At 57.7% G+C, this 14,216-nt stretch overlaps 1 protein-coding gene across 6 annotated transcripts in view; it reads left to right on the forward strand.

Annotated features, from left to right (window-relative positions):
• The window catches only part of STARD8 (StAR related lipid transfer domain containing 8), a 115,802-nt gene extending 101,984 nt beyond the window's left edge, over window positions 1–13,818 (forward strand). For 5 of the 6 annotated variants that reach the window (XM_074278588.1, XM_074278592.1, XM_074278593.1 and 2 more), the window contains exons 2-14: window positions 1,709–1,780; window positions 2,520–2,601; window positions 2,755–2,818; window positions 3,528–4,738; window positions 5,913–6,086; window positions 6,360–6,519; window positions 7,145–7,343; window positions 8,017–8,227; window positions 9,292–9,406; window positions 9,795–10,001; window positions 11,014–11,231; window positions 11,316–11,492; window positions 11,817–13,818. In XM_074278588.1, the coding sequence (XP_074134689.1) occupies window positions 2,762–2,818; window positions 3,528–4,738; window positions 5,913–6,086; window positions 6,360–6,519; window positions 7,145–7,343; window positions 8,017–8,227; window positions 9,292–9,406; window positions 9,795–10,001; window positions 11,014–11,231; window positions 11,316–11,492; window positions 11,817–11,931 (2,844 nt within the window). In that variant the 5' untranslated portion in view covers window positions 1,709–1,780; window positions 2,520–2,601; window positions 2,755–2,761 and the 3' untranslated portion in view covers window positions 11,932–13,818. The remainder of the gene's footprint in view (window positions 1–1,708; window positions 1,781–2,519; window positions 2,602–2,754; window positions 2,819–3,527; window positions 4,739–5,912; window positions 6,087–6,359; window positions 6,520–7,144; window positions 7,344–8,016; window positions 8,228–9,291; window positions 9,407–9,794; window positions 10,002–11,013; window positions 11,232–11,315; window positions 11,493–11,816) is intronic. The other variant, XM_074278589.1, reaches the window with a different exon arrangement.
• Window positions 13,819–14,216: the final 398 nt, after the last annotated feature.

Below are 14,216 nucleotides of genomic sequence, written 5' to 3' on the forward strand. Positions count from 1 at the left end.
TCCAATCCACCTCGTTCCAGCCTAGAGATCCCATCTGTCTGTGACCTGTTCCATCTTCATGGCTCTTTTCCGATCCATTTCCTGACCTTGTCCTCCTTCCGCCCCCATCTCCCTTCCCCAACATCTTCCCCCACCCCGTCTCCCCCCCTCCCCCCCCGGCCATGGTGGCTGCCCAGCTTCTCAGAAATACTGTCTTGTCTTGTCTATTGGGCCTGGCTGCCAAGATCCCATCCTGGATTTCCTTTGGAGGGAGGGTATGGAAGGGAACGCTCTTCCGGTCTTGGAAAAAGTGATCCCTTCTCTCTGGGAGGCCACGCCTGACCCACCAGAAGGGCCTTGACCTTGGCAGTGGTAGGGCCGGCATAGCAAGGCTGGGTTCTGGGGGTGGAGAGAAGAGGAGAGGAAATGCTTGGGGATGGATGGGGGGCATGGCAGGCAGGGGAGAAGCCGCCTTCTGGCTTAGGGTTCCGCAGCCAGGGCTGAGCCCAGCTCAGGAGACCAGAGGTGCGTGTTTGCCACAGTAGTGGACAATGTATGGTGGGCTATTCTGCAGTCTAGACTAAATGCTGGAAAAAGAAGACATCACCATGGCTGGGCTGGGCAGGAAAGGCCGCCTGCCTTGGATGGGCCTTACTGTAGACCCAGAATCTTTGAGGGGCGGGGGATAGGATAGGGAGCAAGGAGCCTGGGAGAGAGGGAGCTGGAGAGGCAGACCGAGAACAACTGTTTTGGGGAGATGGAAAGGGGATGGGGCAGTGGGGAAGGAGTCATGGGAGATAACGTTGGACTCAATTAGAGAAGGCTTTGAAAGACTTGGAAAGGAGAAGAGACTTGCTTCCCTAGGAAACAAACAGGGAGCCATGGATAATTCTTGAGCAAAGGGAGTAGTAATGAAAGTTTGATCTAAGAAAGGTCCCAGACGATTGTGAATTCTCTTCCATCAGTTCTCATGTATCTTCCTCTATTCTTAGTGACCTTGGCCAGTGGGCCCAGGATGCTTTAGGTCTTGCCCAGAGAGCTCAATACAGTACCCTCTGGTCCGAATGATCATTAGGGGGCCTAGTTTTCCTAGGGTTCCCTCCTCCAATCCTCCCTCTTCTTACTTCATAGATGCTGGCCTGAAATAGGAGAAACCAGAAGAAACCTAATTCTAGGATAGTTTTTATTCCTGGTTTTTTATTTACTTGCCTCTTGGGTAATTTTTTTTAAAGAGTCAGATCTGTGGATGAATCCTACTTTTCATGCCTGTTTTGCTCTCTTCTTCATCATGGGGCACAACAGAGCGCGTGGTACCAGGGAAAGGATGTGGATGTAGGCGTGGGAGCTCCTGGCTCTCCGAATGACCTGTAGCAGGTCATTTCCCTTCTCTGGGCCTCAGTTTCCCTAGCCTGTACAATGGCCTGTACAGCTAGATGGAGGAAAGGAGGCCGAGGGAGGTGAGGTTGTCATAGCCTCTAGAGCTGAAAAAGACCACCCATTCATGGGCAGAGGAGGAGGTCCTCTCAGAGCCCCACTTGGGCATTTTGTGGGATTTACTCAGGATCTCAATCTTGTTTCTTCCTCATTCTTGAATTTGGCCTCTCAGCTCACTGGCTGAAGGGACAGAGGCTTCTCTCCCACCCCTACCCCCCCATTCCCAACCTCCCCACCCCTGCCCATCTCCAAACCCCTCCCCCCAACACTGACTTTCTTTCGTTCTGTCTTTCAGAAATTGAGGCAAAGAAAGCTTGTGACTGGCTGCGAGCAGCGGGGTTCCCCCAGTATGCCCAGCTCTATGAAGGTAAGGGCTAACCCTCTGGGTGCCCGCTGGAGACCACCTCCCTCCATCTCCGATTTCCCTCTGCTTGTGTTCAAGGGGGCCCAGAGTTCAGGGAGCTCCTGGGGACTGCGCCCAGACTACATTAGAAAGCGGCTCAACAAGTCCCTTTTCTTACGTAACGGCAAAGGCTGCGACACGAGCTCCCTGCTGCCCCCGTGTGCAGGGGTCGGGGCCGGGGGCCCAGCCGGCTGCTTCTGGAGCTTGGACGGGCCAAGGGCCCAGGCCGCCAAGCTCCCGGGCACCAGGGGTGGCTTGCGGGCCCAAGACCTCATCTCTGACCTGAGCTTCTGGGGCCACAAGAGGGTTCCCTCCCCGTGGGGTGTCCAAGGGGGACAACTGACAGACAGCATGGCCCGATTCCTGTCCCAGAAGTCCATACGGAATTCCTTTTTTGTTTTTTGTAAGGAATTCCTAGAAGAGTAAGCGGACGCCAGGCTGGTTTGTCTGGAGGCTTCTCTGACCATGGCAGGGTCTCTCAAGCCGGCCAGGGCACGGCTCTTCCCTCCTCTGGAACTTCTTCTGTGAAATACAGGGCTTCTCCCAGCTCCGCAGACGTAGTCACAATTCTTAGGCATCTGGCTCCAGACTCTGGATCCCTCCTCCCCAGGCTCTGAGTCTGCATTTGGGGCTCCCCTCCTCAGGCTCTGGCAGGGCCTGACATTTCGGTGGTTCTCTCCATATCCCCCTCCTGTCCCCCCAGATTCCCTCTTCCCTCTGGATATCACCTCTGTGAAGAAGGACCATGGCTTTTTGGACCAGGATTCCCTGCGTGCCCTCTGCCGGTAAGGCTGGCTAGAGAAAAGGCCCCGCGGCCTCATGGGGAAGACGTCTTCTGAGCTGAGGAGCACCAAGGGGGCCCATGCTAATGAAGGGGGGGTTGGTGTCAGAAAGAGGACGCATTTCTGAACGTTTTCCCTCTCGCTCCTCTTTTGTAGGAGACTGATGACCCTCAACGCCTGCGCCTCGATGAAACTGGAGGTTCGCAGTCAGCGCAAACCGGTGAGGCTAGGCCCCCGGCACAGGCCCATGGGGAAGGCGGGGAGTGCCAAGCCAGTGTGCCGTTTGGGAATCCTGGTTGTGCGTGTGGGGAGGGAAGTAGTTCCCTCCTCCGGGTGGCTGGACGGCCTCTCTGAATGGGGCAGCGCCCGTGAGGGTTTTGGGGGAAGAGGCCGGGGAGCCTCTGTGAGCCACAACCAGGGCAGCTCACCCTTGGTTGACCCTCGTGAGTAGATCTCGATTCGCTTTTCAGAGGAGGTGCGTGGCCCCTGCAGGGGCAGGGACTTGTCCAAGGTTGCGCCGCCAGTTGGTGGCAGTCAGTCAATCAACAACATTCATTGAGTGCCTGCTGGGTGCTGGGTGCGTCGTGGCAGACCTGAAGCCCGCAGGTCTCGTGACTCCCGTTGCTTTTTGCAGTAAAACCCGGGAGTCACTTAACTCCACGGGGCCTTGCCTCTCAGAGAAGCTGTTTCCCAAGCTAGACCGGGGGTGGCAGAGATGGCCTCGTCCCCCGGCTGGACCACCGAGTCGACTCTTGGGATCCTCTGTCCCGTTTCATTCTGTTTCTTTTCTTCCGGGGGTTTGTGGGGGCGTGAAGAGGGGTCTCCCCGGGGTCTCCCAATTCCCCGGAGGGTGGCCAGCAGGGCTGGGTTTGAGCCACGAAGCCCATGGGGCCGAGCTTGGGACTCTGACTCTTGGGAATCTCATGCAGAATGAAGACCCAGAGGAGGAAGACTTGTGTGCCATCAGCAACAATTGGACTTTCCAACGGGATAGTCGGCGCTGGTCCCGCCTGGGCTCTCCGGACCTGGTGGTCTCTCCCGGAGCGGGCCTGTGGGCGGCTTCCAGCCACGAGAGCATCCTCACCAACGTCAGCGCCGCGTCCCAGGCCAGCCAGCCTGGCGATATGGCTCGGGACGCGCTGGCTATCGTGGTGTCGCCCCCGCCAGAGCCCCCAGATCAGGCCGGGGCCCAGCTCGAGTCGCCCACGTGGGCCCCCAGCCCCAGTGCCCTCCTTGGCCTGCCCCAGGAGGCGGATGGCCCCTCGGATAAGCCAAGGAAACGCCGTACCCGAAGCTTTCTCCGGCACCTCGACTCTCTGCGGAGGAGGGAGAAGCCGGGAAGCCCCGAGGCCAGGCCAGCCTTGGGGGAACCGACCGCTCCCGCCAAGGCCGCTGTTCCCGAGAAGCTCGGGAAGGCTTTCTCCTTCCACAGCCGCCGGAGCTTTCTCTCGGCCGGCTTCTATTCCTCCAAGAGCCAGGATCCAGACATAGAGACTGAAGGGGCCAGGGCTCGAGGCTCGGGGCCTGGCCAAGAGTCAAAATGGCAGCAACAGCAGCATGGACGCTGGCAGGCCTGCTTGGTGCACGTGCCAGGTGACCACAAGCCGGGTACCTTCCCCCGATCTCTGTCCATCGAGAGCCTGTGCCCCAAGGAAGGGCACCGCCTAGTGGACTGGCAGAAACCGGGAAGCTGGGGCCCAGAGAAACGGCGGGGCTCGTGCAGCTCCATGGACAGCCGCCTCAGCGTCTACGACAACATGCCCGAGATGGCGGGCAGGGGGCAGGAGCCGAGGGACTCGGAGCCCGAGGCCAACTGTGCCCAGCTGGACGACATCCTCCAGGACATGTGGGGCCTACAGAAACACGTGGAGCTGTGGTCCCAGGCCGTGTGCCCAGAAATGGGGCCGCCTCGGCAGGAAGAGGAGGATGAAGAAGAAGAAGAAGAGGAGGACACGGATTCGGTTGGAGAGCAGGCTTTCCCCTTTAGCCTGCACCTGGAAGAGGAGCACTCCATGTCTGACGTGGGCACGTCTGCCAGTGACTTCGACAGTACGGGAAACTCCCTGAACGAAACTGAGGAGACCGAGATACGAGAGCGCCGGGACTCCGGCGTGGGAGCCTCGCTCACCAGGCCCTGCAGGTGAGTTACCTGAGGAAACATGGGAACTGCTGACACAAGATGTCAGAATGGCAGAGCTGGGACAGCCTGGGAACAGGGAATGGCGGTTGGCTGGGCTTTAGAACAGGGAATGGCAGTTGGGGGGGGGAGCTTAGAACATAAAATGGCAGTTGGGACGGGCCTTAGAACAGAGAATGGCAGTTGGAATGGGTCTTACAACAGGGAATGGCAGTTGGGCTGGGCTTTAGAACAGGGAATAGCAGAGCTGGGAGGGGCAACCTGCTTCCTCAGACCTTCCCTTCTCCCTCTCCCCCAACCCACAAGAGCTTCCCAGGCCCACATAGACTGTGCTCTCTCCCTGTGGCCTCCTTCTGGTGCTCTGTTGAGCCATTGGAGCAGGGAGAGCCAGAGGGGCCTTCCAGTGTGCACAGGCCTTCTCCCACAGCCCAGGGAGCTCCAGCTGGGGCTAAGTGGCCGGCCACCAGCAGTGGCCTCTGTTGCCCTCTAGTGGCCTCGGCCCAGGTGCCTCTGCAGGCTCAATTAATGCCCTTGGCTCACTTAGAGCATGGGAGTCGGGTGGAGTCTTTTGAGCCTAACTTTGCTAAACCCTGGGACCCCGGGCCTGGAAATTGAGAGTGGAAAGCAGGGAGTGAGTCTGGGAAAGTAAGGGCTGATCCTCCCATGGCAGATGGGAGGCAGCGGGACGGGGAAAGGACGCGGAATTCGGAGATTACAGATCTGGGTTCAGATCCCAGCTTTACAATTTGTGGCTTGTCAGATCTCAGGTGGCGTACCCCCCCTCCCTGGGTCTCAGTTTCCTCTTCTATCAAATGAGGGCATTGGACTTAGAAGGCCCCTGAGGTTTCAGGTCAACACTAGGGTTCTCGGGCTCTAGCCTGAACACAGGAGATGGATCATTGACCTTTGACTTTAGGGATGACAGGCCGCCTGGAGCCCGTATCTTGCATTGGACAGGACTGATGAATGAATGGCCCCAGGGGATATTGAGGTGTTATTTAAGCAGATAGCGTGTGCATGGCACTGGGGAGCCAAAGAAACCCAAGAATAACAGCCCCTGACATGCCCATAGACGAGCATGGCACGGATGGAAGCTAATCCCACAGGAGGGCAGGTGCTAGTGGAGAGAACTCGAGGTGGGCAGCTCCCAAACCCGGCTTTTCTCTCTCCCCACCAGGAAACTCCGCTGGCACAGCTTCCAGAACTCCCACCGGCCCAGCCTCAACTCGGCTTCCCTTGAGCTCAACCGCCAGTCTGTGGCCCAGCTCAACCTGCTCCACAAGGGGTCCCTTCTACGGCTCACGGCCTTAATGGAGAAATACTCCGTGCCCCACAAGCAGACCTGGGCCTGGTGAGCAAGGGTGCTGCTGGGAGCCTTGGGGAGAGCCTCCGGTGAGGCAAGCCCAGAATATTGGGTGCGGGAGTACAGGTTCACAGGGGTGGTGTCCCTGGGGCGGAAAGTGGGACCAAGTGTGTAAAATGGGCCAAAGCTGTGGCTAAGGGCACGACTGAAGTGGTGTTAGCCCTCTTTGGGCTGTGGGACACAGTTACAGGCAGGTGGCTCCTGCTAGTACCAGGCTTCGGCCTTGCCTGGGCTCTGAGCATGGTCTCCTGCCCTTGACAGGTCAGTCCCCAAGTTCATGAAAAGGAGCAAGACTCCCAGCTACCAGGGCAAGAGCGTCTTTGGCGTGCCCCTCCTGATCCATATGCAGAGGACGGGCCAGCCTCTGCCTCAGAGCATCCAGCAGGCCATGCGCTATCTCCGGAGCCAGTGCTTGGACCAGGTGAGACGTGGGCCCCGCATCCCCCTCGGGCGCCATCTCTGAGGTTCGGCCTGTGTCCCGTTACTCAAGCTCGTTGCGTGCAAAGGGAGTTAGCCAAGAACAAGGGAAGGGGCTGCTCTTGGCCCCGGGGGCCCAGGCGGCAGAGCCACAGCCCCTCATTCTCCTACGACTGCCCTTTGCATTCTTCCTGCTTCTCACTGCCTAATCCCAGAATCCATTTCCCCACCCCCCCCCATCCTCTCTGAGCTTATGGAAGGATCCGTCTAATGCCTTCCTTAGCCTCTGGCACCTGCGCCAGCCCACCCCAGGGCTGAACCTTCTGCACTTTGACCTCTGTGTCTGCCAGGCTCCTACTGACCTCACTTGATCCCACTTTGCTCACACGTTGCCTGTTTTCATCACGTATCTTTCAGTTCCCGTGTCCTTCTCTGTGATGATGTGCCTGGGCCGGGGCTACCACTGGATCTCCAGCCATAGGCTGAGGGGATCCCATTGGCCCCAAAGGGGGACTGGTCATCCCTCTAGGAGCAGCTGAGGGAAGCGGGGCCTGCCTAGAGCAGCAGAGGAGCCCTCCCACTGAGGGAGGGCCTTCTCACCGCTTTTCTCCTCTCCTCTGGCTGGCCAGGTGGGCATTTTCCGCAAGTCTGGGGTGAAGTCCCGCATCCAGACCCTGAGGCAGATGAACGAGGCCTCCCCGGAGCACGTGGTCTACGAAGGCCAATCGGCCTACGACGTGGCGGACCTGCTGAAGCAGTACTTCCGAGACCTACCAGAGCCCATCTTCACCAGCAAGCTGACTACCACCTTCTTGCGCCTCTACCAGTGTGAGTGGGCTTGGCCTACCTTTCGGGGAAGGGCCTCGGCCCGCAAGGCTCTGCCTAGCACTGGCCGCATGCCCTTGGACTTGCCCATTCCCTCACCTGAAGAATGAAGAGAATAATATCGCTCTGCCAGACGAGTCGTAGAAATATGATTGGTCCCATTTTACAGTTAGAAAGGCTCGAACTCAGAGGAGAAGTGACTTGTCTAGGGTCCAATTTAAAGTAGCATGGCTCTAGGGGAGGGAGAATCAGCTGTAAAGATCCCATTTGATGGACTTCCGGCCAGGGCACTGCAGAGGAGCAGCCCACAGCTCCCATCTGCCCTTGTAACTTTGGGCCTCTGTTTCCTCATCCAAAAAGATGAAGGGTATGATACAATAGAAAGAGAGTAGGATTTGGAGCCAGAGCATCTTGGAGTCAGCTACTTTCCCTCCCCAGGCCTCAGTTTCTTCCTCTGTAAAATGGATGCAATTTGGAGGTGGTAGCCTCTAAAAGCCCTTCCAATTGGGAAGGTGAATCTGAGGGCCCTCCAGATCCACCTCGTGCTCCATTGAAGGGGTTTGCAGGCAAAGGCTGGGCTGGGGAGGTTGGGGAGGAGCAGGGAAGGGAGGGAAGGGCCTGGAGCCCAGTCTGGTGGATTTGGGGAGGGTCACTTGGTCCTTCTTCCCTATCCCAGCAGTTGTCCCAAAGGACCAGCAACTGTTGGCCGCTCAGGCAGCTGTGGTCCTGCTGCCTGATGAAAACCGGGAGGTGCTGCAGACCTTGCTTTACTTCCTGAGTGACATCGCCGCCGCCCAAGAAAACCAAATGACCGCCGGCAACCTGGCCGTCTGCCTGGCCCCCTCCATCTTTCACCTCAATGTCTCAAAGGATAGCACTTCGCCCAGGTTAGGGATTGGGGCCGGGCCGGGCCGGGGAACACAATGGTGACCAGATAATGAACGAGTGCGGGCAGCGTGGCAGGAGGGGAGCACGGGGAGGTGGTGGCGGGGCAGGGGCGGTGCGCGCGGCTGCCGAGTCTGGGGCTGGCCGCTCGCCGGTCAGGGCTGGTTCTCAACATTCAAGCTTTCACGGTGAGGGCACATGAGTGGTCTCCCCAGGGGTGCTCTTCCTGATACAAGAGGGAGGACAGCAAGCAGGGAGGATGAAGCAGAGTCTGTGGCCCGCTAGCCGGCTGAGTGAGTCCCTTGGTCTCCAGTCAGGGCGGTGCAGTCAGCCCAGTGTGCCAAAACTGAGTGGACTAGGTCCTTCAGGGAAGAGTGGGGAGGCCCAGGCTTTGCTGGTCCGGTGAGAAGCGGGGGAGATCTGGGGCAGGGCAGATGCAGGATCGCTAGCTGGATGGAAGGGAGAGGGGTTGGCTAGGTTGAGGAGAGGAGTGGAAAGGAAGGTACTTGGACTTGGCCTTGTGGTCAAAGGACCTTGAGCCTGACCTGGAAAGGAGTCACCACAAGGGGTTAGCCTGGCACCCACGCACAGGACATGGCTATCTCTCAGCAGATCTGGCAGGAGGTGAAACCGCAAGCATCCCAGGCACCATCTGACAGTGTCCTTACTGAGGGATCTTGCTCAACCTTCTGAGCCTTCCCTCCTCATCTACAAAATGAGAAGTTTGTAGAGCCCATGATTGATATTAATTTCTTTGTTTGCTCGTTTGTCTCCTCATTTACATATTCACTCCATTGTTTTTCTCTGCCAGCCAGTCAGAGGACTGGGGAGATTCCCTTTTCCACTGTAGATTGGCACCCCTTTCACAACTTTGGATTTTAGAATTTAGTAGGGACTAAGTTGCTCGGGATCGGATTTAGCCCAGGGCCTCGGAGGGAAGATCGGCCTTCTGTTGTGCCGAGTCGGCTACGCTTGTCACACGTTCATCAGTATTTTTCGAGCTAGGGGGTCAGGGCAGGGTCCGACCAGGAAGCTCAGCAGTTTTTCCTTCTGTTCTCTTCTCCAGAGTTATTCCCAGACGTGGCCAGTCGGGCAAGCCGGCCCCGAGAGACCTGAGCGAGAACATGGCTGCCACCCAGGGCTTGTCCCACATGATCACTGATTGCAAGAAGCTCTTCCAGGTGAGGTGAAGTCTTTGTACAAACAAAATCAATGCACTTGGAATCAGAAGGGAAACAATGAATAGGGAAAAGAAATCTTCACAGCAAATTTAATAAAGATCTGATATCTATAATGTAGAGGGAACGGATACGACAAAACAAGAGCCATTCCCCAATAGAGAAATGGTCATAGGGCGTTAACAACCAGTTCTCCAAAGAGAGAGACCCCTCCTCCCAAAGAGGGTGCTCTTGACCTCCGGATGGGGGATTCTTCCTCAGCTGTTTTGGCTCCCACCCTGGTGGCCTTCTTCTGATTTCTCCCATGAGGCTCCCTTTCTTTTTTCCTTTCTCCACCAAACTGGGCCACTAGACAGGTTGGGGGATCCATTCATGTTCTGGCCGTCTGCAGGTGCCCCAAGATATGATGCTGCAGCTGTGTAACTCCTACGTGGTGACCAAGCCCAACTCCCCTCCCCTGGCTCTGGCTGAGCTTCGGGACAAGCCCGGGGACTACCTGGAGGGGAGCGTGCAGAGCCTGCTGCAGGAGGCTGCCGAGCGCTTCAAGGGCTGGCTGAACATGCCTGGACCCCAGCACACGGAGCTGGCCAGTAAGAAGGTCAGTGTGGCCGGGGTGGCAGCAGGGGTGGGACCGTCCCCGGGGAACAGGCTGGGGCCCTTCCCTCAGCGGTCGGATCAGCTCGGGCCTAGCCCCGACCCTGAGCCTGTACCTATGGCCCCAAGGACACGATAATTACAAGGACCGGGATGGAAAGTGGGCCCGCCGTTTCATTATCACTGACATGGGGAACTCCTAGATGGGGAAACTCAGTCCACCGGTGCGAGTCAGCATCTTCTCTGGAACCTGTGGGCTTAAGGGATTGCCCGAGGCACTAAGAGGGTAAATGTGTGTCAAGGAGGAGACTTGAATCCAGGACTTAGAGGCAGCCTCTCTCATCCACCTCGTCACTGGCTCTAATAACTACGACAACAAAAAGCCTTTCTTGACTGCTTTAAGGTTTGCAGATTCTATATTGTGGATTCTGTCCTTTGTTTCATGCAACCCTATGAGGTGGATACTGTTATTATCCCCATTTCACAGATAGGAAAATGGAGGCTGAGAGGAGTCAGTGACTTACTCAGGGTCCAAGGGAGGATTCATCCTCAGGCCTTCCTTCCTTCAAGTCCTTATGCTTCCTCCATTAGCCCTAAAGAAATAAAATAATAAGGCTACTCAAGAGTAGGTCATTGGGAAGCAGAGAACAGATGTCCCATCTGCTCCCTGACAGAACGTTACAGATACATGGCATCTCAGAGAGCGGATAACCTTCTACCCTCTCAGGCTACAGGGGAGGAAACTGAGGTCCAGGAAGAGGAAGGATCCTAGGTCATACAAGTTAGGATGGAGAGTGTCCTGAGGGGTCAGAGGTTGGGGGGGCGGGGCAGGGGAAGAGAGAGGGCAGACAAATGAGATTTGAATTGACCTGGCAGAGGGGTGCTGTGGGGAATCACGCCCCGGGCAGCACCAACCTCCCACAGTCCCTGGCCACTCCGAGGGGCCAGCACCGCAGGTAAGCGGACGGTGGGAGCCGAGCCCTAGAAGCGTGGTGACTCCTCGGAGTATCCCACAGGTCCGGGACGGCCACCCCCTGCGCCTGTGGAAAGTGACAACGGAGGTGGCGGCTCCGCCTGTGGCAGTCCTGCATCGAGTGTTACGGGAAAGGGCCATGTGGGACGAGGACCTGCTGCGGGCTCACGTGCTGGAGTCCCTGGGCCCCGGTGTGGACGTCTACCACTACGTCACAGACAGCATGGCCCCTCAGCCCTCCCGAGACTTCGTGGTGCTCCGGTGAGCTTCCCTCCCGTGGGGGGAGGACGGGCAGGCCCTCCACCCGCCATATTGCCCTTGGCTCACTCCCCTTTCCTCCCCCAGGATGTGGCGCTCAGACCTACCACGAGGGGGCTGTCTGCTTGTTTCTCAGTCTTTGGAGCCTGAGGAGCCAATTCCAGAGTCTGGGGTCCGAGCCATGCTGCTCACTTCTCAGTACCTCATAGAACCCTACGGCCCGGGCCACTCCCGGCTAATCCACATCTGCAGGGCCGACCTGCGGTAAGGATCCCATCTCTGGCTGAGGTTCCCTGGCCCTGGGGTCCTCCCGCTGCCCTCCCTTCGCCCCCCTGGCCCTGGGGTCCTCCCGCTGCCCTCCCTTCGCCCCCCTGGCCCTGGGGTCCTCCCGCTGCCCTCCCTTTGCCCCCCCTGGCCCTGGGGTCCTCCCGCTGCTCTCCCTTCTTTCCCCCATCCCAGAACCTTGTCTCTCTTCTGTCCAGAGTTCCTAGATCCTTATTGGAGTCAAGGCTTCCCCTCAGCCCAGAGCATCCTGAGGAGAAGCCAGGATATTCTGCTTGCTCAGACTTACTGCTTTTATTTCCCTAGGGGCCATTCTCCTGACTGGTATAACAAGGTGTTCGGGCATCTGTGCGCCATGGAGGTGGCAAGGATCCGAGACTCCTTTGCCACCATGCGGCCCGTCCCTGAGACAAAGCTGTGAACAGGTGGGGCCAGGTGGGGCCCAGGGATGCTCTCATTTGGGTCTTCCCAGCATAGCTAGCTGAAGAGAGCAAACAAACGTGGCCCCTGAACTGGGCCTGCCAAGGGCCTCGCCTCCCAGCGTGGTCTAGGTGTGACTTGGCCCCCCTTTCCTTTCCCTTACCCCTGCCCCCACCCCACCCCTGACTGCCTCATCTTGAGGTATAGAAAATGGATGGGCTGGAACAACTCCTGTTTACCAGCCAGAAAACCCAAGCCCCAGTGAAGGAGCCCCTTCCCCTCCCAAAGAGAGCAAAAGAGAGAAAGAGAGAGAGAGAAAGAAACAAAGAGTGAGAGAGAAAAAGAGCGAGAGAGAGAGCGCTTGCAGGGAGAGAAAGTGGGCAGGTCTGCTTGGACTGGGCTAGACTGGCTCTGAACCAGTGTCATGCTGGCTTCCAAGAGGCCCCCAAATGAGAGCCCCAGACTGGGAAAGGTTGGGGGTATCTCCCTGTGGCCCCCAAGAGACCAGCGCCCTTCCCTGCTACGTGGAGGTTCCTCCTCACAGAATGAGCCCTTATCACCAGGCCTGGGCAAAGGGAGACCAAGTGGGATGCCAGGATGTCTCCTAGTGCGGAGCCAGTCTATCGGAAAGCATGACAGGGCGTTTGGTCCGGCGCTTGCCCAATATCCCTGACAAGTCCTCCGACCCTTGCTCGAGGGCTCCCCTCTCCCCTAGGCCCATGAGGCTGCCCATCGACTTCCCTTGGCACAGTGCCGCTCGGTGGGAAGGTTTTCCTTGATATCAAGCTCCAATTGAGGGGCAGCATGGCAGGTAGGAAGTTTGGCTTTGGGGCCAGGAAAGCCTCATTCCGGTCCTGCATCTAATCCGTCCTGACTTTGTGACCCTGGGCAAGTCCTTGACCTCTCACTGAGACTGGTGAGAATCTGCCCTGGTGGAGAGACTTCTCAACTGGAGGGACCTTCCCCTCTCCCAGTGACATCCCAGATCCAATCACCGCCACGAGGCTGTTGATTTCCTCCTAGATAGCAGACTACGCTAACTGCCACCGGGCGAATCGTGGTGCCGGGGCTGCCCGCCCGGCCTCCGGCAGCATTAGCCGCTCGCCGCCCCAGTGGCTGGCTAGAAGGCGACGGCCGGCTTTACGGGAGCAAAAGCGGGAGGTGAACGAGAGCTCCCTGTCCCCCGGCCTCCGGCCCACCCGGGCACCCATTTCAGCCGATGTGGTGGCCAGCATTGTCTGAGCCCCGGGCGGTAGCGTGATCACGCAGGTAGCCTGACAAACCAGCTTAGCCAGCATTGTTTAAGTGCTTACTGTATGCGAGACACTGACTGTGCTAATCAGCCAGGACTTCATCCCCTAGCGCAGTAGTGATAGAAAGGACCTTAGGGATTGGCCCGATGGGCGAAGGGGGCGGCCTCTCCTAAGGTCAGAAATAGCTAGTCAGGGGCAGAGCTGGGGCTTGAACTCGGCTTTCCCGAGCGTCCAGCTAGTGCTCTCTTGCCTTTCTTCCCATAAGCGTAACCGCTCTTGTCTATCTCTGGCATTTCAAACCCCACGCCTTGGGTCTGCCGCCTTTTTTGTAGAAGTAATTATTGGGACGGGATGGGGGGAGCGGGGAGGGGGGAGGGGGCATAGCTGTTAATCTAATTAATTACAGTTTTTAAGCCTGTCTCTTTTGTACCTATAAATACTGTACAGTCGGGATATATATTAATATATACATATGTATATGCATATCTCTATACATATATACACATATATATTGTGTATATATCTCACGATATGTATTTGTGGTCTTGGGGGGGGCAGTGGTGTGAGGTGCTTAAGACAGGCAGGTATGGGGAGAGCAAAGACCCTTCACCCGGCAAATAAAGTACTCATGAGCATTATCCGCGTGTGGCTGTGCTACTGTTGGGGGGCCGCCGTGAAGGGCCGGGGCAGCCCTGTGGGGATGGGGAGCGCGGCAGCACAGGTATTCACTGAAGTCGAGAGGACGAGGGTTGGACTGGGCCGGCCGGTGTGTCTGTGGGTGTGTGGGCCGCCCTTCCCCCCTTCCGGGCTTGGGACGGCGGCCTATGGACATCCCAGCACGATTTGGGGAAAGGGACGAGAATTTGAACAGAGATCTGGACGGTGGAGCTGAGGGCTGGACCTCGTCCGCTGCGGGAAGCCAACCTGTCGTTCTGGCCTCTTTTCAGCATCGGATGGCGCGGGAGATGCTTCTTTCCCTCACTCTTCTGTGGCCCCCGGACACTCTTCTCACCAGCTCGACTCCTGGTGTCCG

The sequence above is a fragment of the Sminthopsis crassicaudata genome, chromosome X (assembly GCF_048593235.1).
Source record: "Sminthopsis crassicaudata isolate SCR6 chromosome X, ASM4859323v1, whole genome shotgun sequence".
Taxonomy (NCBI): domain Eukaryota; kingdom Metazoa; phylum Chordata; class Mammalia; order Dasyuromorphia; family Dasyuridae; genus Sminthopsis; species Sminthopsis crassicaudata.